The following is a 20,055-nucleotide window of genomic DNA, read 5'->3' on the forward strand; positions in this document are numbered from 1 at the left end:
AAGCATGAAGGTATTTGTCTCGAATATCACAGGTTTCACATTCTAACTACTCTCTGGAAAAAAGTGGTTGCTCCTAAGTTCTTTCTTGGGTTTATTGTTACTTGCTTATATTTATACTCCCTAGTTTTGGGCTCCTAGAAAGTGTCTCTCTTAATCATGTGGCAAAAAAAATTTCCTTTGCCTATCAAACACACAATTTTAAATACCTTTTGTTGGACCACCTAAGAGCCTTTTCCGAATAAGATGTTCTTTTTCCTCCAGCCTGTCAATACACAAATGTATTTCCTTACGACATTTATTGAATAATGTTTGGATTCAGGTCTCCTGGACATACTTGTTGAAATCTGAGAGTAGGCTAGTAATGTTAAAAAATGACGCTCAGTGCAATGACAATGATTTACATTTGTGTAAAGTAGTGAGACTTTGTTTCATAAACATTAGTAAGTAAGATCTGACTTAGTGCCACCAAAGATATTTGAAATAAATGAATGATCAAAAGCTTGGATTGACAAAAGGTTTTCACTTTTGCTTAAGAGGGGTAAAAGGGCTTGTAGCATGTTTGGTGCCTTAGCATCACCAGGGAACCATGGAACAGCAATGAAAATTCAGGGTAGATTAGTATGCAGAATTAGAACCAAGGAATTTTTCTCTCCATTGCTCTTTATAGGCAAACTCAGGTCTTTTCACCATTGTTAAATAATATTCATTTTTAAATGGAATGGGTGAATACTAGGCCATAAATTGCTGTGTGCAATCAGTGGATTGTTTAGAAATCACAATGGTTCAGGGTCTAAGTCACTTGGTTTTGTTTCCTTTTCTACCTGTAAACTTGGCAGGGCCTGTCTTCCAGATTCTCTTTAAATTTACTGAAACCTCTGAGAGGCTTTGATACTGCTGTGTAACTTGTTTTTTTTTAAAAGCTGATTAAAAGTGTTCAGGCAACATACATCAAAGTTGCTGGTGAACGCAGCAGGCCAGGCAGCATCTCTAGGAAGAGGTGCTGTCGACGTTTCAGGCCGAGACCCTTCGTCAGGACTAACTGAAGGAAGAGTGACGAAGGGTCTTGGCTTGAAACGTCGACTGCACCTCTTCCTTGAGATGCTGCCTGGCCTGCTGCATTCACCAGCAACTTTGATGTGTGTTGCTTGAAATCCCAGCATCTGCAGAATTCCTGTTGTAAAAGTGTCCAGGTGTATTAATGGGAGTAATATTTGACAGTGCAGAAAATTTTCCAGTCTAGCACGATAAGTCTAGAGAGTATTAGATTATCAGAGTTTACTCTACCTGGTTGCAGGTTTGTGTGTGCAGAAATTTCATGGAACACAAGTTATTGACAAGTAAACTAAAAGATTGATTTGCATGATATCATTGAAATGAAATGCCATGAAGTTACTTACCTTTAACAATGGTTCTTTTTAGTTAGATGATTAAGTACAAGATAATCAACTGCAGTGCAAAATTGTCTTCAATTTCTTGGAATCTGGGTAACCTTGAAAGCATTTTACTACCATATCTTAATATTGAAGTTTGTTTTGTAATTGGGTTATAGATAAGAATCCGGTGTTTTTTTTCCCTTTAAAGGTGACTTGTTACAAAGCCAGGGTAGGTCACAAACTCATCGGCTCATGCAGTGCTTTGCCATTAGTTTGATTTGCATAAATATTCATTTGGTATGTGCCATGTCGAATGACGTGGGTGATTATGGTCTTTCCATGACCATGATTGTTCTTGTAATTTTTTTCTGCGGAAGTGGTTTGCCACTGCCACCTTCTGGGCAGTGTCTTCACATGACAGGTGACCCCAGCCAGTATCAATACTCTTTAGAGATTGTCTGCTTGTCATCAGTGGTCGCATAACCAAGACTTATGATATGCACCAGCTGCTCATATGACCCGTGGCTTCACGTGACCTGCGGGTGGCGGGGGGAGGTGGGGATGGTTGCTAAGCCAGGGCTACACTTTGCTCAAGGGTGACCCACAGACTAGCAGAGAGAAGGAGCTCCTTCTGCCTCCTTTGGTAGAGACGAATCTCCACCCTGCCACCCAGCATAAATATTGTAATTTGACACCAAATTTAAGAGCACTAATTTCAGATAATTGGGTATCTTTTAATTTGATAGAATTTATTTTATATTTGTATTGAATCCTTTTGTGTTACATGTGTACTTATTTTTTCTTTTTTTCTTCTTGCAGTACACAATTTGGAATTTTATCCCTAAAAATTTATTTGAACAATTCAGAAGAATAGCCAATTTCTACTTTCTTGTAATTTTTCTTGTACAAGTAAGTTTATCTGAAACCAAATGTGATGAATATCATGGGTTGAAATTTCTTCCTGCTTTGGAATTAACAATATTAAATTATAAATTGGTCTTGTTTAAGTTCGTGCTTCATTTCATCTCCACTTCAGTGCTCTAGTTGCCTTTTTAATTGCTTGCTGTCAGTCCATGCTGACTTTCATTTTTGAAAATACCCAGATCTCTGAATGCTAACATCATTTAAACAATATTTTTCTACAAAGGCCAACATTCCACTTGCTTTCTTAAAAACCACCTGCTTTTTCTTTTCAGTGACTGGTACAAGAGGCATCTAAGGTACCTTCACCATTCACGATGTATCACTTCATGTAATTACTTTCTGCCCTATTTTTTTTGTCAACAAAGTGGAATCCATATTCTACTTTGCCTGCACATTTTTGCCTATTCCCTCAATGTGTCAATATCAGCCTGGAGTTTCTCTGCTTTCTTATCTTTTACGCTCTTGCTAACCTTTATGTCACTCTTTAGGGAATAGGCATGTATTGCATTTAATATGCTCATAAATCCTAATGCTGATCTCTACTGGTTACTGCTTTCCACTCAAAAGAGACCATTTTATTCCTACTTTTAGTGCTCATTCTGCTGACTAGTTCTCCATCCATGTTAGTATCAATGTGCTTAATTTTTGCATGTTAATTACTGATGTGGGACCTTATTGAAACTCAAAGTACACGAGTAAGGAAATGCAATTCTTTAGGGCATTGGTAAGTTCATAATGGGGGTATTGGTCATCTTGCCCAAGAAAGAATGCAATTTCTGTGCTTATTTCCTAATGTTCTTTTGTTCTTATTTCACTATTTTAAGCTGTCTGACATCATGCTATGTGATTTCTAATGCTGAAACTAATTGTGATAATTGATGAATTAATCTCTCAAATTTGCCTTCACTTGTAATATAAATCTTCTTGAACTTAATTTTCTATTTAATGAAATGTTAGGTTAATAATTACTGGGGGAAAATATAAAATTATATTATTGAAGAACAATGTTTCCAATATATTGATGTTAGGGCTAATATTCTTGAGTTGTGGTAGAAGGTATTCTGATTATATTAAGCTTTGAAAGAAGCATAGATTGAACTTTACATTCGTAGCACATAATATATCCAGTGTTAATTTTTTTGCCCCTAAGGCTCTGGTCAAAAAGAAAACAGCTGCCACCCATTGCAGAGTTTAGTATTCATGGAACTGGCACATTAACTCCTTTTGCTTTGCAATAGTTTACCAGAACATTCATGATATGTTAGAATTTTTTGTCAAATTTACAGCATATTTCCGGTAAGTAGTATGCACATTGGCAAGTTTTTCTTACCAATATATGATAAGAATTTTCAGCAGCTAGATGCGCCCACAACAAGCCAGCCCTCCTTAGAGGGAAAGGCATCTTGAAAAATTATTCTACTCTAACAATCTGTGCACTTTAAAGTAGTCCCGATGTAATTGATTTGATTGTTCTGGCGTATCTGTTTATTGTAATATGAAAGATCCATCAGTAAAGTTAAATGTTGCTATTAGTAAAGGTTTTGGAAAACAAAACATTTTATTTTGCAGGAAAGGCAAATGAAATTAGTGCCAGTGGAAAGTATTACTCCAATAATTAATTTTCTTGATAATTTTCATTATAGTGAAAGTAAATTATACAGGGCACGGTTGACATGATATCGACAGCTGTTTAATCTATTGTATTGTACTAAGTGCTCCAGTAATATTATAAAACATGTATATATTAATGTTTACATAATTTATGGAATTGTATTCATTCATTTTCAAGTTAATGATAGATACTCCAACAAGTCCCTTCACCAGTGGTCTGCCATTGTTCTTTGTAATTACAGTAACTGCAATTAAACAGGTAAGGAGTAAAATTAATATTCAAAGCATTAGCTTTTGTAAAGCAATGTACTACGTTTGTAAAGTTTTATTTTAAAGTTTGGTTATACCATGTTATAAGCAGTTTCTAACTTAATAATGTAGCTATTGGATTAACCACTTAGAGTAGTTCTTCTGTTCTTGAAGATATTTGTGTAACTAGTTGATTTTTCTGTCTTGTTCTTCACTTGGTTCTTATTAATTCAGTTTAAGGAGAAAATTTTACAGATTACTACTTTGGTATGGTGTGCAAGGATAGATTAAGTTGTTTTACCTGCAGGACCACCCTTAACAATGACCAGAATCGAACGATTTTCAGCCTTGTGCATTTTCTATTTTCAGAATAAATACTGGTTTTTTGACAATTGCATATGTGCATTTAATCTGACGAGCTTGATTTGGATTGTATTTTCAGAATTTAGAATCAGATTTGAAATCGAAAATGATCAATGACAGTCTAGGGATTCTGTATGCCATTTTCTCTGTTACATTCAGTTGTTTGACTTGCAGTAGTTGACTTTAATTGCCATGTATTAAGTTGGGCTGATACCAAGGTGTGATCTACAGTGAACCATATGTATTCCTTTAATCTCTCCCACTGCAGTGCCTTATTGAACAGAGTACAATTGCATGTGATCTTTATCATCCAGACTTTTAAGTGTGAAGTCTAAAACAGTTGCTGGCAGTGGCTAACCTTTTTAAAATGATGTCAAATTACAAGAACTTTTATGTCAAATGTATTTTAGATGCTCTTTGAAATCTGCTTTTTTGTTAGATGCATTAAACCAAGCTAGCTGTATTTAAGCATTTCAGTTTACCTTTTTTATTTATGCAAACATTTATTTTTAAATGATCTTAAGGTAAGTTAAGCTGAAGTAAATAGATGTATGATGTGTATTTTTGAAACGTTGCCTTAGAAAAGCAGCAACCAGCATCCATCAGCAAAGATCCTCACCACCCAGGCAGGACTCACACCACCAGGTTCAAGAATAGTTGCTACCCCTCAACCATCAGGCTTTTGAACAAAAGGGATAGCTGCATTCATTAATGATTCATTTATGCTTGTTATTTATTGCTATTTATTTATATCTTTATTTCCACAGTTTGTTTACAATTAACAGTTCCTGATGCTTATCTATAAAACAGTTACTGTTTCATAGATTTGTTAAGTATGCCCACAGAAAAAGAAACTCTGGGTTATATGTGGTGACATGTATGTATTCTGATAATAAATTTTACGTTGAACTTTTGAACTTTGGACTTTTGAAACCGTTGTTGCCAGAATAAGATCCCAACACTGTTTGCTTTAAGTTTTATCTCTTGCTTGATCCCTAGATTATAACATTTAATACCTATTGTTCAGTTTTCAGTGCCTTTATTTCCATTGTAAGTAGATAGATGACGACCGCAATGTAAGCATTTAGATTAGATTAGATTAAATTATGAGGACACTCAGTCCTCATTTATTATCATTTAGAAATGCATGCATTAAAAAAATGATACAATGTTCCTCCAGTATGATGTCACAGAAACACAGGACAGACCAAGACTAAAACTGACAAAAACCACATAATTATAAAATATAGTTACAACAATGCAAAGCAATACCATAATTTGATAAAGAGCAGACCATGGGCACGGTTAAAAAAAAGTCTCAGTCTTGATAGCCCATCATCTCACGCAGACGGTAGAAGGGAGAAACTCTTCCTGCCATGAACCTCCAGTGCCGCAAACTTGCCGGTGCAGCACCCTGGAAGCACCCGACTACAGCCAACTCTGAGTCCATCCAAAAACTTTGAGCCTCCGACCAGCCCTCCGACACCGAGCACCATCTCTGCTGAGCGCTTCGACTCCGCCCCGGCCACCGAGCAACAAGCAAAGCTGAGGACTCGGGGCCTTCCCCTCCAGAGATTCTGGATCACACAGTAGCAGCGGCAGCGAAACAGGCATTTCAGAAGTTTCACCAGATGTTCCTCTGGGCTCTCATGTCTGCCTCCATCAAATCAGGATTGTGCACGTCACCCTACTTGACAGATAACAGATATTCATCACTGGAGTGACCGCTGTGCGCTGTGTCGCGCCGCCATATTCTCCTCTCCTCAAATGATGAGCAACATTTTCCAAACAAATGGTGGTGGGTATACCAAGTGGGCTGCCATAGGAGACTGTAGAGTTATGTACAATTAGAATGTTTAAAATGCATTTAGGCAGGTACATGGATAGAAAGGATTCAGTGATTTTTACGTCAAATGCAGGCAAATGGAACAAACCTGGATAGACATGTTGGTCTCCATGAACAAGTCAGGCTGAAGGGCCTGTTTCCATGCAGTATGACTCTTACCTGTGAGTCTAAATCTGCATCACCTTCACATCAGAGTTGTACTGTTCTATATGGAGCATAGCACAAGTTCAGATTGGTATACAAGTTGTCAAAATCCTGATTCTTTGTTTGGACAAGAACATAAATTGTGCATTGCTTTAACAAAGATTAGTGTATTTTCAGTTTCACCTATTTGATTAAATACCTTATTTATAAAAAGCTTTGTTTAGCAATCCAAACCATGAAAGTAGTATGAGAAAAGTCATGTTAGTTTCATCTAAGGTGTGGCCTTAATATTGTAATTTGAGAGTATTGCTACTTAATCGCTTTTAGATGTGTACATTGTATTTTGAGAAGTAACTTCATTTTTTAAACACTTAAAAGTGAGCTGCTAAATTGAACCATGAATACATTTCGGTGTGTAAATTAATAGCTGTCCCTACATTTCCGAGCTAAATGTATGTAGTTATCTCCATTTTTAAAGAAAATGAAAGTTAACTGCAGATCAACCATGTACCATTATAATGGAAATTACTTCATTTCAAAATATGCAGGTATAAGAGGAGACAATTTTTAAAACAGATTATTGATAGCATGTTAGTTTAATAGTGTAAACCTTATATTTGTTAAATGCTTAAAAATGCGTATAATTTAACTTGGAAGGAAATTATATTTTTTGTTAATTATGCTTTTTGTTCATTAGGGTTATGAAGATTGGTTACGGCATAAAGCAGACAATGAAGTAAATAACACCCCTGTGTATGTAATTCGGAGTGGTAGACTTGTCCAGACAAGATCACAAAACATAAGGGTAAGTCTGTCATAGTTTTGGTAGTGAAGTGACATTGAGATGTGTGCAACATCTTTCAATGATGATTTTAGATTAAATCTGTTGTTTCCTCTTCATCTCTAGTATAGCAATATTTACATTTCTTCCAGACTGATCACCTGCAATTAAGAAGTGATATCAGTTAACATCATTTTTGTCATTCAATCTTTCATATTACTTTGTTCCCTCGAGCCTTCTCTGCAATTTACAATATTTCCAAATTTTCATCATGATTAAAGCTCATCAATAGCAATTGTTTCTCTGTGCACAGTTGCTGCCTGATCTTGTGGTTATTTCTAGCATTTTCTGCTTTTGGAGGTGCAGCATCTGCAGTTTTTTACTTTTTGATTCCCTCATCTCCAGTGGAAACACATCTTTCCTGTAATATAACTAGAACTGTATGCAGCATTTAATTTGTAATTAACCATTTTGTGTATTTATTTATTTATTTTACTTTATATTTAATTTATATTTTTAAAATTTACACTCAGTAGCCATTTTATTAGGAACACCCGTATTCCTGCTCCCAAATGGAAATATCTAATCAGCCAATCTTGTGTTTGCAACTCAATGCATATAAGTATGCAGACATAGTCAAGGGGTTCAGTTATTGTTTAGACCGAACATTGGAATGGAGAAGAAATATGATTTAAGTGACTTTGATTGTTGGGGCCAGACAGGATAGTTTGAGTGTCTCAGAAATTGTTGATCTCTTGGAATTTTCATACACAACAGTTGCTAGTGTTTACAGAGAATGGTGTGAAAAACAAAAAAGAAATCCAGTGAGTGACAGTTCTCTGGGTGAAAATGTTAATGAGAGAGATCGGGGTGAATGTCTAGACTGATTCAAGTTGACAGGAAGGCAACAGCAACTCAGGTGGTGTGCAGAAGAATATCTCAGAGCACACAACATTTCAAATCTTGGAGTGGATGGGTCTACAGCAGCAGAAGACCACAAACAAGGTGTTGTGAGGGTGTGTTGTGTATAGCAAGGTGATGCGTGTATACCCTCGCACAACCTCACTTTTGTGGTCTATGCCTTTGCCATTGAAGGACAGCACACCCTTTGCACCAATTTTGAATTTGATTTGCTATTCTCCATTATGTCCCCAGGGTTTTTAACTTTTGTGACCAATTCTCTATATGGGACCTTGTCAAAAGTCCTGCTAAAATCCATGTGAATTACACCACATGTAGTAACTCCTTGACTTCACCCGTCATGTTACCACCTCAAATTGGCCAAATAGATCTTTACAAAGCTGTGTCAACTGTGTTATACATGTGAAAGTTCAAAGTATCCCTCAGAATTGATTGTCATACTTATCCTGCCAAGAGGAGGGAATCAGGGTTGCTTATACCTTGGAAGTGGGAAAAATCATTATTGGGAAAGTATTGGTTTTATTAAGACAGATGCAAAAGCTGACTGATGGACAGTTCCAGGGAAATTGATCATATAAGTTTGTCCCTTCAACACCAACCTCTGTACTCAATATTTTTATTTTCGAGTGCATCTCCATCTTGGGTTGTGGGGTTGCATTTGATAGCAAAGGCATTAGATTTGTCTTCCCTCACTTCATTCCAATATAAAGAATTCGATTACTTCAGCCCTATCACATTAGTTGCTGATATCAACACAAGACATCTGAAGTTTAGTATGAGTTACCTATACTAATAAAGGCATCTGTTAGTCTTGCGAGACCATGGATCTGCGCCTGGAAAGTCTTCACTCTCCAGGGCACAGGCCTCGGCAAGGTTGTATGGAAGACCAGCAGTTGCCCATGCTGCAAGCCTCCCCTCTCCACGACACCAATGTTGTCCAAGGGAAGGGCATTAGGACCCATACAGCTTGGCACCAGTGTCGTCGCAGAGCAATGTGTGATTATGTGCCTTGCTCAAGGACACAACACACTGCCTCAGCTGGGGCTCAAACTCACGACCTTCAAGTCGCTAGTCCAATGCCTTAACCACTTGGCCACGTGCTCACACTACATACCTATACTATGTATATACATTACCTTACATAATGTATATGAATTTTTTAAATCAAGCTATTTACTTTAGGGTGCAGTATTTTACAATTAAAGCTAAGCCATTCAAGTGTGAAATTGGAAGATTTTTTCATATCAGTAAGAGAATTAAAGAGCATGGGAACAGGCCCTTTAGCTCAAGTTGTCTATGGAGACAAATGTCTACCCAAGCTAGTTCCATTTGACCCATATCCCTCTAAATTGTCTCTATCCATGTACCTGCCTAAATGTCTTTTAAACATTGTAATTGTACTGGACTCTACAGCTTTCTCTGATAGCTCACTCCATATATCCTCTCCCATTTGTCTGATAGAACAGTACGGCACTGATTAGACCATTCAGCCTTTGTGGTGCCAATCTTGATGCTGACTTATACTAAAGGCCCTCCTCCTGTTTATCATCCATATGCCTCCCTTCCTTTCATATTTACCTGTCGTCTGAAAGTCTCTTAAATTCTAGATGACTATCTGGTTCTACTACTATCATTGGTAACCCACTCAAGGCAACTATCACTTGTTGTGTTTCTTAAAAAACTTTGCTCTCCCTCCCCCCTCCCGCCCTCACAGAACCTTTAAACATCCTCCCCACAAGCGTTAAAGGCATGCCTTCTGGTTATGATTTCTAACATGGGAACAGATTCTGACTGTCTACCCTATCTATGCCTCTCATAATGTGCTCTAAGGTGAATGACTCAAATTTGTCCAGTCTGCCCTTGTAACTCATTCCCTTTAATCCAAACAGCATCCTAGTAATTTTTTTTCTATTCTGCAATCTCTGAAACTTTCCTCTAAAGGGGCGACCTGATGTGCGCATACTACTGTAAGTGGTCTGAAATTAAATTTTATGTAGCCTGCAGTTTGGGACTCATTGTTGCTCGTGAGTCCCAAAGTCCTTGACTTTCTTACTTTTATACCCTACCAGTGACAGCAAGTATTCCAAGTGCTTCCTTTATCACCTTATTCACTTGCATAGCTACTTTCGATGAACAATGGACCTGAACCCTAAGATTCCACTATACCTCAATGTTGTTAAGGGGTTTACCATTAACTATATACTCCCTCCTTCTACTTGACCTCAGATGCTGCTGCTAAGTTAACAAATTTCACGTCACGTGCCGGTGGTAGGAAATCTGATTCTGATTCGACACCTTGCATTTGCCGGGATTAAATTCCACCAGCCACTTGTCTGCTCACATATGTAACTGATTTATGTTCCACTGTATTATTTGATGGTCCTTTGTACTTTCTACAACTCCACCAATTTTGGTCTCATCTGCAAATTTGATAATACATCATTGACATTTTCATCCAGATCATTGCTATATATCATAAACTGAAGTCTCAGCAATGATCCTTGTGGTACACCACTGATAACGGACCTCCAGTCAGAATAACAGCCTTCCATCCTTTGTCTTCATGGTCAAACCAGTTGCAAATCCAAATTTGCAAGTTACCATAGATCCCATGTATATTTATCTAGATTGTACTGGTGACAACAGTCTGGTAGAACATGTGAAGGAGAGGCCTGCATACTCCAAAGGTAATATTGAGCTTTAAATTGGTTTCCTTCAAACTACTAGGCAGCCTTTTATTTTTACCTATAGGTTGGTGATATCGTCAAAATAGAAAAAGATCAAACCTTTCCAACAGATTTAGTGCTGCTGTCATCTGACCGAGCAAATGGGACATGCTACGTCACTACAGCAAGTTTGGATGGAGAAACTAATCTGAAGGTCAGGATTTTTTTTCTTGCATGAGAAATATATTTTGCTTTTGCTTGGGCTTGGGCTATGAACGGCAAGAGGCAATGATTTAAGATGACATTTCTGTATAAAACCCTTTAGAGTAAAAAATTATTTTCTTGAGTGTTCACATTTCTTTCTAAGTCTGCCTTGTAAATTAATTTATTTTGTTTTCATGTGGGTACAGAACCTAAGTAACCTTTTTTCAGATCCACGGGTGGAAATTCAAATATTTGCATTGGAACATCTATGGTAACTTTGAATTTCAGATTTCTGACCTGTATTCTATTATGGAGTCGATAAGAACAGTAATCTTAAATAGAATATTTTTGTGGAAAACAAGTTTATGAACTAAAAGTGGTCAACTTGGCAATACTTAATTTATGATGATTGCTTAAATGTTTGTTTTGTGTTCCAAGACGGTGCAGTAGATACCAACGGCTATCAGAGCGCTAATAGCTATTTTAACTAATGTCTTACCCTTCCTTCCCTCTGCTATCTCCAGTTGCAAATAGGAAGTGCATGTGACGTTTTAGCGTTGCACACTTTTAGCCTGGTAATGATTTGGAGTGGAACCAGGGTACTGAGGTGAGAATCGTAAGAGTTTGGATAGGTGGAATTGGAAGATGACCAGATTGCTGATGGAGCTGGAGCAGTGGAAATGAAGTAAATGGCAATGGTGGAAGTTGTAGACAAGAATGGGGGAAAAATTGGACTTGGGACTGCAGCTGTTGCAAGATTGGACACAGCATGTATATGGAATAGGATATGAACTCAGATAAACTTGTGTTGTAGGATTTGGTGCAGAGCTGGAGTATTGGGCTCAAAGGATGCGAAATACCAAGTACAACTAATGCTGGTGTTGTAAAATCCTGCGAGTGACCAATGATTGCTATTCATGTGGTAGAGTCCAAGTTCCCTTTTAGTGTATCCCTCCATTCTCTGTATATTCATGTATCTAAAACTTCTGCTTCCACTCCACCCTCAGCAGCCAGTTTCAGCTACGTACCAACCAAACTTACCCTCTGCAGGTTCTTTAACCTTTTTTCCTCTTACCTCTTGTACTTGATATTTCTGCTCAGGGAAAAAGATGCTGATTGTCTATCCTTTCAATATCTCTCGTAATTTTATACACTTCCATCAGGTCTCCCCCTTGGCCTCTGGTGCTCCTGAGGAAACAACCTAAGTTTGTCTAACCTATCCTTCTAACTCAATCCTTCTAATACAGGCAGCAAACTGGTAAACCTCTTCAACACCTTTTTCATAAGCCTCCACATCATTTCTGTAATGGAGCAACCAGAATTATACACAGTAATTTTCAAAGCATCACTTTACAAGATTGTGAATTAGTAAGGTGATGGGTTGTTTGATCCTGTTCAATTGTGCTGACCATAAGTCCAATGAACAACGACTGTTTTGGCCCTGCAAAGGTTATCTTCACTATCCAATGCGTAAGGATAGTATATATTCAATTAAGATTTATTCAGCTTGATTTCCATTGGTATTGGATGGTGAAATATCCCAGTAAATGTTAACCTGCTTCTTACAACTGTTGTTAAATATGGAAGATTACTGAGTTGTTGGCTAGTTGAAAATGAGTGTTTTGCTTCCTTTGGTTTGTTCTGAAACCGTTTTGCAGACTAGCATCAGTAGTGATTGTTTTCTGATGAGAATTAATCAACCTGAAATGTTAACTCTTTCTATCTCCAAGGATGCTTCTTGACCTGCTCAGTTTTTCCAATATTTTCTGCTTTATTGTGAGTAGTCTTTTTATTAGTATGTCTATTTTGAGCTGACTTTTATTGCTCCAAATGTTAGCATGGAGAATTAGCTCTACTTGATTGTAATCTTAATCTAATAGGTAATTCAAAGTACATTTATTATCAGTGTTAATTATGGATAAGAATAGGTCTGGTCCTCAAGTTGAGGTTCTAAATTGGAGAAGGGCCAATTTTGTGGAAATGAGAAAGGATCTAGGAAGAGTGGATTGGGATAAGTTGTTTTCTGGCAAGGATGTGTTCAGTAAGTGGAAGGCCTTCAAAGGCGAAATTTTGAGAGTGCAGAGTATGCATGTTCCTGCCAGGATTAAAGGCAAAGTTAACAGGCTTGGGAACCTTGGTTTTCAAGGAATATTGGCAATCTGGTTAAGAAAAAGAGAGAGGTATATAGCAGGTATAGGCAACAATGAACAAATGAGGTACTTGAGTATAGAAAATTTAAGAAAATAATAAAGAAGGAAATCAGGAAGGCAAAAAGCAGACATGAGGTTGCTTTGGCAGATAATGTGAAGATAAACCCGAAGGGTTTCTGCAAGTATATTAAGAGTAAAAGGGACAGTAAAGGACAAAATTGGTCCCCTAGAAGATCAGAGTGGTCGTCTATCTGTGGAGCCTCACGAGATGGGGCAGATGTTAAACAGTTTTTGCATCAGTATTTACTCAGGAAACTGGCATAGCGTATATGGAAGGAAGAGAAATGAGCAGTAGTGTCATGGAACATATAGAGATTAAAGAGGAGGAGGTGCTTGCTGTATTACAGCAAATGAAACTAGATAAATCCCCTAGGCCTGACATGATATTTCCTCAGACCTTAGACTAGTGTAGAAATTGCAGGGGCCCTGGCAGAAATATTTAAAATGTCCTTAGCCATGGGTGCGGTGCCGGAGGATTGGAGGCTAACTCATGTTGTTCCGTTGTTTAAAAAAGGCTCCAAAAGCAAACCAGGTAATTATAAGCCAGTAAGCCTAACATCAGTAGTATGTAAATTATTGTAAGATGTTATGAGAGATCGGATATACAAGTACTTGGACAGCCAAGGGCTGATTAAGGATAGTCAGCATGGTTTTGTGCATGGTAGATTGTGTGTATCGAATCTTCTAGACTTTTTCAAGGAAGTTACCAAGAAAGTAGATGAAGGAAAGGCTGTGGATGCTGTCTACATGGACTTCAGTAAGGCCTTTGACAAGGTCCCACATGGGAGGTTAGTACAGAAGGTTCAGACACTAGGTATCCATGGAGAGGTTGTAAACTGGATTCGAAATTGGCTGTGTGGGAGAAGACAGAGTGGGAGTGGATGATTGCTTCTCAGACTGGAGGCCTGTGACTAGTGGTGTGCCTCAGGGATGTGTTCTGGGACCATTGTTGTTTGTTGTCTATATCAGTGATCTAGATGATGTAGTAAATTGGATCAGCAAGTTTGCTGATGACACTAAGATTCTTTTTTTCTTTTTAAATCTTTTTATTGAGTAAGTATACAAAAAAGGTAAGCCATATAAACATTAATACAATGTTAAAGTATAATAAAATTCCAAAAGATAACAATACCAAAAAGAAAATACTACAAACAATGTAATTTAAGCATAAGAAACCAAGATAACATAATAGTATACTAGATTTTATATATATCAATGGAAAAAAAAGAAAAAAAAACCCCCAAAAAAAAACCCACCGTGCAACTAACTAAAAGCAAAGCAAAGCAATGGGCTAACTTGAAAACAAACAGAGTTAAACTTAAAATCACGTCCTCAATCCCGACCTCCATTAAAACAGTGAAGAAAAAACAAGAAGGGTAAATATTACATTAAATGAAAATATCGAATAAAAGGTCCCCAAATCTGTTCAAATTTAAATGAAGAATCATAAAGGTTACTTCTAATTTTCTCCAGATTCAAACATAAAATCGTCTGAGAAAACCAAAAAAAGGTAGTTGGAGCATTAAGCTCTTTCCAATGTTGTAAAATACATCTTTTCGCCATTAAAGTAAGAAATGCAATCATTCTACGGGCTGAAGGGGAAAGATTACTAGAAATTTTAGGTAGTCCAAAGATAGCAGTAATAGGGTGAGGAGAGATATCTATATTTAATACCTTAGAAATAATATTGAAAATATCTCTCCAAAAAGTTTCCAAAGTAGGGCAAGACCAAAACATATGAGTTAAAGAGGCTATCTGCCCCGAACATCTATCACAGAAAGGATTAATATGCGAGTAAAAACGCGCTAACTTATCTTTGGACATATGTGCTCTATGAACCACTTTAAATTGAATTAGGGAATGTTTAGCACAAATAGAGGAAGTATTAACTAATTGTAAAATCTGCCCCCAATCATCCACAGAAATGGTAAGCCCCAATTCCTGTTCCCAATCTGATGACACTAAGATTGGAGGTGTTGTGGACAGCGAGGAAGGCTTTCAAAGCTTGCAGAGGGATCTGGACCAACTGGATAAATGGGCCAGAAAATGGCAGATGGAATTTAATGCAGACAAGTGTGAGGTGTTGAATTTTGAAAGCTCAGATCAAGATAGAACATGCACAGTAAATGGTAGGGCAGTGAGGAGTGCGAGGAACAATGGGATCTGGGAGTTCAGACACATAATTCCCTGAAAGTGGCATCAGGGAAGACAGGGTTGTAAAGAAGGCTTTTGGCATCCTGGCATTCATAAATCAGAGTATTGAGTATAGGAGTTGGGATGTTATGGTGAGGTTGTATGGGACATTGGTGAGGCTAAGTTTGGAGTATTGTGTGCAGTTCTGGTCACCTAACTATGGGAAGGATATCAGTAAGATTGAAAGAGTGCAGAGAAGATTTACTAGGATGTTGCTGGGTCTTCAGGAGTTGAGTTACAGGGAAAGATTGAACAGGTTAGGACTTTATTCCTTGGAGCGTAGAAGAATGAGGGGAGATTTGATAGAGGTTTACAAAATTATGAGGGGTACAGATAGAGTAAATGCGAGTAGGCTCTTTCCACTTAGGAGAGATAAATACGAGAGGACATGGCTTTAGGGTGAAAGGGGAAAGGTTTAGGGGGAACTTCTTCACTCAGTATAGTGGGAGTGTGGAATGATCTGACATGGTAAATGCGGGCTCACTCTTAAGTTTTAAGAATAAATTGGATAGATACATGGATGGGAGAGGTCTGGAGTGTTATGGACTGGGATCAGGTCAATGGGACTAGTGGAATAAAGTTTCGGCACAGATTAGAAGGGTCGAATGGCCTGTTTTCTGTGCTGTAGTGTTCTATGATTCTATGGTATGCATAAATTATACAACCTTGAGATGGATATGAAAAGTGTTTTCGTGTATTTACATCTGTACAGTGTTACATGAAGCAATGTGTATATTTGGCTAGTTGGAAGTTAGGTCAGCATGGCAGTTCTATTTTTACCACATAGTTGGATAAAACTACCACTTTGGCTATTGAATGATGATTTCTTGCATGAGTTCTGTGTGTATAGCCTTGGGACTGGCCACTTGGCTCTATGGTGCCCATAACATTATACCTCCCAGTGTTTAACTACTACAAAGTCTTTTACCTTATTGTGTATACTGCGTGTATTCAAATATAATGCTCATCAGTTCAGAACTCACCGCTCTCCTTTACAGCTTTGTCTCCGTGTTGCCTGAAGTGAAATTCTAATCCCTTTATAAGCATTTAGTTTTATTCTTTATTCTGGAGACTTCAGCAACCTTCCCAACACTTTCTGTCCTCTTACATTATCCATAATTTTTTCCAAGTTGTTGAACACACCCATTTAACTTCATGGTTTTTAGTAACTTCTTTTGTATTTCTTTTTTAGCTTGTAAATGTCGAAAAGAAAATGAATCTTAAAGGTAGTATATAGTAACATATACATACTTAAGTAATTTACTTTGAACTAGGTACTGTATTGCACAAGCCAGAAGACTGCTGAGTATATGTTAGTTTACATTGGTCCCTACAGCACTGATTTGACACAATGTTAAATTGAACTGACGCTCTGAACTGAATGGCAACTCTGGCAGGGTCTGCAAGACATTACTTCCTACAAAGCAAAACCCAATAGTATGAATGGCAGCAATGCTTCACTACCAGGTCCTGCCTCAGCAAGGACCTGGACCCACTGCAATTTGCCTCTCACCACAATAAGTCAGTGGCAGACGCAACCTCAATGGCTCCTCACACGGCTTTAGACCAGCTGGACAACACAAACACCTACGTCAGGATGCTGTTCATCGACTATAGCTCAGCATTTAATACCATCATTCCCACAATCCTGATTGAGAAGTTGCAGAACCTGGGCCTCTGTACCTCCCTCTGCAATTGGATCCTCGACTTCCTAACCAGAAGACCACAGTCTGTGTGGATTGGTGATAACATATCCTCCTCACTGAAGATCAACACTGGTGTAACTCAGGGGTGTGTGCTTAGCCCACTGCTCTACTCTCATGTCTGTGTGGCTAGGCATAGTGCGAATACCATCTATAAATTTGCTGACGATACAACCATTGTTGGTAGAATCTCAGGTGGTGACGAGAGGGCGTACAGGAGTGAGATATGCCAACTAGCAGAGTGGTGCCGCAGCAACAACCTGGCACTCAATGTCAGTAAGACGAAAGAGCTGATTGTGGACTTCAGGAAGAGTAAGATGAAGGAACACATACCAATCCTCATAGAGGGATCAGAAGTGGAGAGAGTGAGCAGCTTTAAGATCCTGGTTGTCAAGATCTCTGAAGTTCTAACCTGGTCCTAACTTTTCGATGTAGTTAAAAAGAAGGCAAGACAGCGACTATACTTTTAAGAGTTTGAAGAGGTTTGGCATGTCAACAAATACACTCAAAAACTTCTATAGTCGTACCATGGAGAGCATTCTGACAGGCTGCATCACTGTCTGGTATGGAGGGACTACTGCACAGGACCGAAAGAAGCTGCAGAAGGTTGTAAATCTAGTCAGCTCCATCTTGGGTACTAGCCTACAAAGTTTCTACAACATCTCAGAAAGGCAGCGTCCATTATTAAGGACCTCCAGCACCCAGGACATGCCTTTTTTTCACTATTACCATCTGGTAGGAGGTACAGAAGCCTGAAGGCACACACTCAGCAATTCAGGAACTGCTTCTTCCCCTCTGTCATCCGATACCTCAATGGGTATTGAAGCTTTGGACACTGCCTCACTTTTTAAAAAATATACAGTATTTCTGTTTTTGCACATTTTTAAAGTCTATTCAATATGCATAATTGTTTTACTTGTTTACTATTTTGTAGTCGCGCACAAATGCGCTACTTAAACACAGAGGCAGAGAGAGCTGAACTCAGAATGCCTTTACTGATTAAAAAACGTGCGCTTAAATCTCTCTTCCCATGGGCCCCTGCAACCCGCGGGGCGGACGTGATGTCAGACTGTCCCTGGAAGGTCCACCCCGAGTGGGTAGTTCCAAACGTGCTACCTCGTGTCTGCCCGCGGCTCCTAATGACGGTTTGAGTCCCACATGTGCGGGCCGCCACACCATCCCTCCCCCAGAAACGTCCATCGGGGGAGGTGGAGCCCCCAGTCTTGTGGCTTGCCTGGGTGGCCGGCCTTGCCAGCGCAGTGCGGGTACCCTCACTGGTTGCTCAATGTCCAAGTGCGCCGGTTTGAGGCTGTCCACTGTAAAAGTCTCTTCCCGGCCACCCACCTCCACGACACACGTAGTTCCGTTGTGCCGGATCACCTTGAAAGGTCCCTCGTATGGCTGCTGTAGAGGTGACCTGTGCATGCCCCTGCAAATAAAAACATACTCACAGTCTCAGAGGTCTTTGGGGTGAAGGATGGCGTGGGACCATGCTTGGAGGTTGGGACTGGTGCCAGGGTCCCTACCTCGTCCCGCAGCCTCATTAGCACCGCTGCTGGAGTTTCTTCCAAACCTCGGGCCTCTGGTACGAACTCGCCTAGGACCGTCAGGGGAGCGCCATAGACCAATTCCGCCAAGGAGGTGTCCATATCCTCCTTGGTGGGCTGTGTGGATGCCCAGTAGGACCCAGGGAAGCTCATCTGTCCAGTTGGGGCCCCTGAGGTGTGCCATCAGGGCCGACTTGAGATGCAGGTGGAATCGCTCTACCAAACCGTTGGACTGGGGATGGTATGCTGTGGTATGATGCAGCTGGGTGCCCAGGAGTTGCGCCAGTGCTGTCCACAAACCAGACGTGAACTGTGCCCCTCTGTCGGAGGTGATGTCCGTTGGGAGGCCGAACCTGGCGATCCAGTTTGCAGTGAGAGTCCTGGCGCAGGACTCAGTGGACGTGTCTACGAGCGGTATGGCTTCCGGCCATCTGGTGAACCTGTCTACCATGGTAAAGATATGCCTGGCACCCTGGGAGACTGGCAGGGGGCCAACGATGTCCACATGGATGTGTTAGAACCTCCTGTGCGTTGGCTGGAACTGCTGGAGAGGAGCCTTCATGTGCCGCTGGACTTTAGCGGTCTGGCAGTGTACGCAGGTCCTGGCCCAGTGTCCGACCTGTTTGCGCAAACTGTGCCAGATGAATCTGTCCGCTGCCAGTTTGGTAAGACGCCCGTATAGACGGGTGGGCCAGTTTGTGCAGCGTGTCGAACACCCGGCGCCTCCATGCTGCTGGTACCACGGGTCGGGTTTTGCCGGTCGACACGTCGCACAGGAGTCGATCCGCTGCCGGGCCGTTGGAGACATCCTCCAACTGGAACCCCGAAACGGTGGTGCAGTAAGCCGGGACCTCAGTGTCCGACCGTTGTGCTTCCGCCAGTGCTGCGTAGTCTATTCCTGAGGACGATATGCCTGCTGAGTGGAGGCAGGGGTGAGACAGTGTGTCGGCAACGACGTTGTTCTTCCCTGCGATGTGGCGGACGTCCGTAATGAATTCTGAAATAAAGGACAGGTGCCTCTGCTGCCGAGCCGACCATGGGTCCGATACCTTGGCCAGTGCGAAGGTGAGGGGCTTGTGGTCCGTATACACGGTGAACTCCCTTCCCTTGAGGAAGTACCGGAAATGCCAGACAGCCAGGTAGAGTGCTAGCAGCTCTCTGTCGAAAGCACTGTACTTCACCTCCGGTGGCTATAGGTACCGGTTGAAGAAAGTGAGTGGTCACCACTGGTCCTGGACGAGCTGCTCCAGGACTCCGCCGACTGCCGTGTCGGAAGTGTCGACTGTGAATGCTGTGGGTACGTCAACTCTTAGGTGCACT

At 40.0% G+C, this 20,055-nt stretch overlaps 1 protein-coding gene across 3 annotated transcripts in view; it reads left to right on the plus strand.

Moving 5' to 3' along the window:
* Positions 1-20,055, plus strand: part of atp11b (ATPase phospholipid transporting 11B) — a 176,081-nt gene that overhangs the window by 26,443 nt on the left and 129,583 nt on the right. For all 3 annotated transcript variants that reach the window (XM_063045662.1, XM_063045661.1, XM_063045663.1), the window contains exons 3-6: positions 2,193-2,282; positions 4,087-4,167; positions 7,208-7,315; positions 10,964-11,092. In XM_063045662.1, coding sequence (XP_062901732.1) covers positions 2,193-2,282; positions 4,087-4,167; positions 7,208-7,315; positions 10,964-11,092 — 408 coding nt within the window. The remainder of the gene's footprint in view (positions 1-2,192; positions 2,283-4,086; positions 4,168-7,207; positions 7,316-10,963; positions 11,093-20,055) is intronic.

Source organism: Mobula hypostoma, chromosome 4 (genome assembly GCF_963921235.1).
Source record: "Mobula hypostoma chromosome 4, sMobHyp1.1, whole genome shotgun sequence".
In the NCBI taxonomy this organism is placed as follows: domain Eukaryota; kingdom Metazoa; phylum Chordata; class Chondrichthyes; order Myliobatiformes; family Myliobatidae; genus Mobula; species Mobula hypostoma.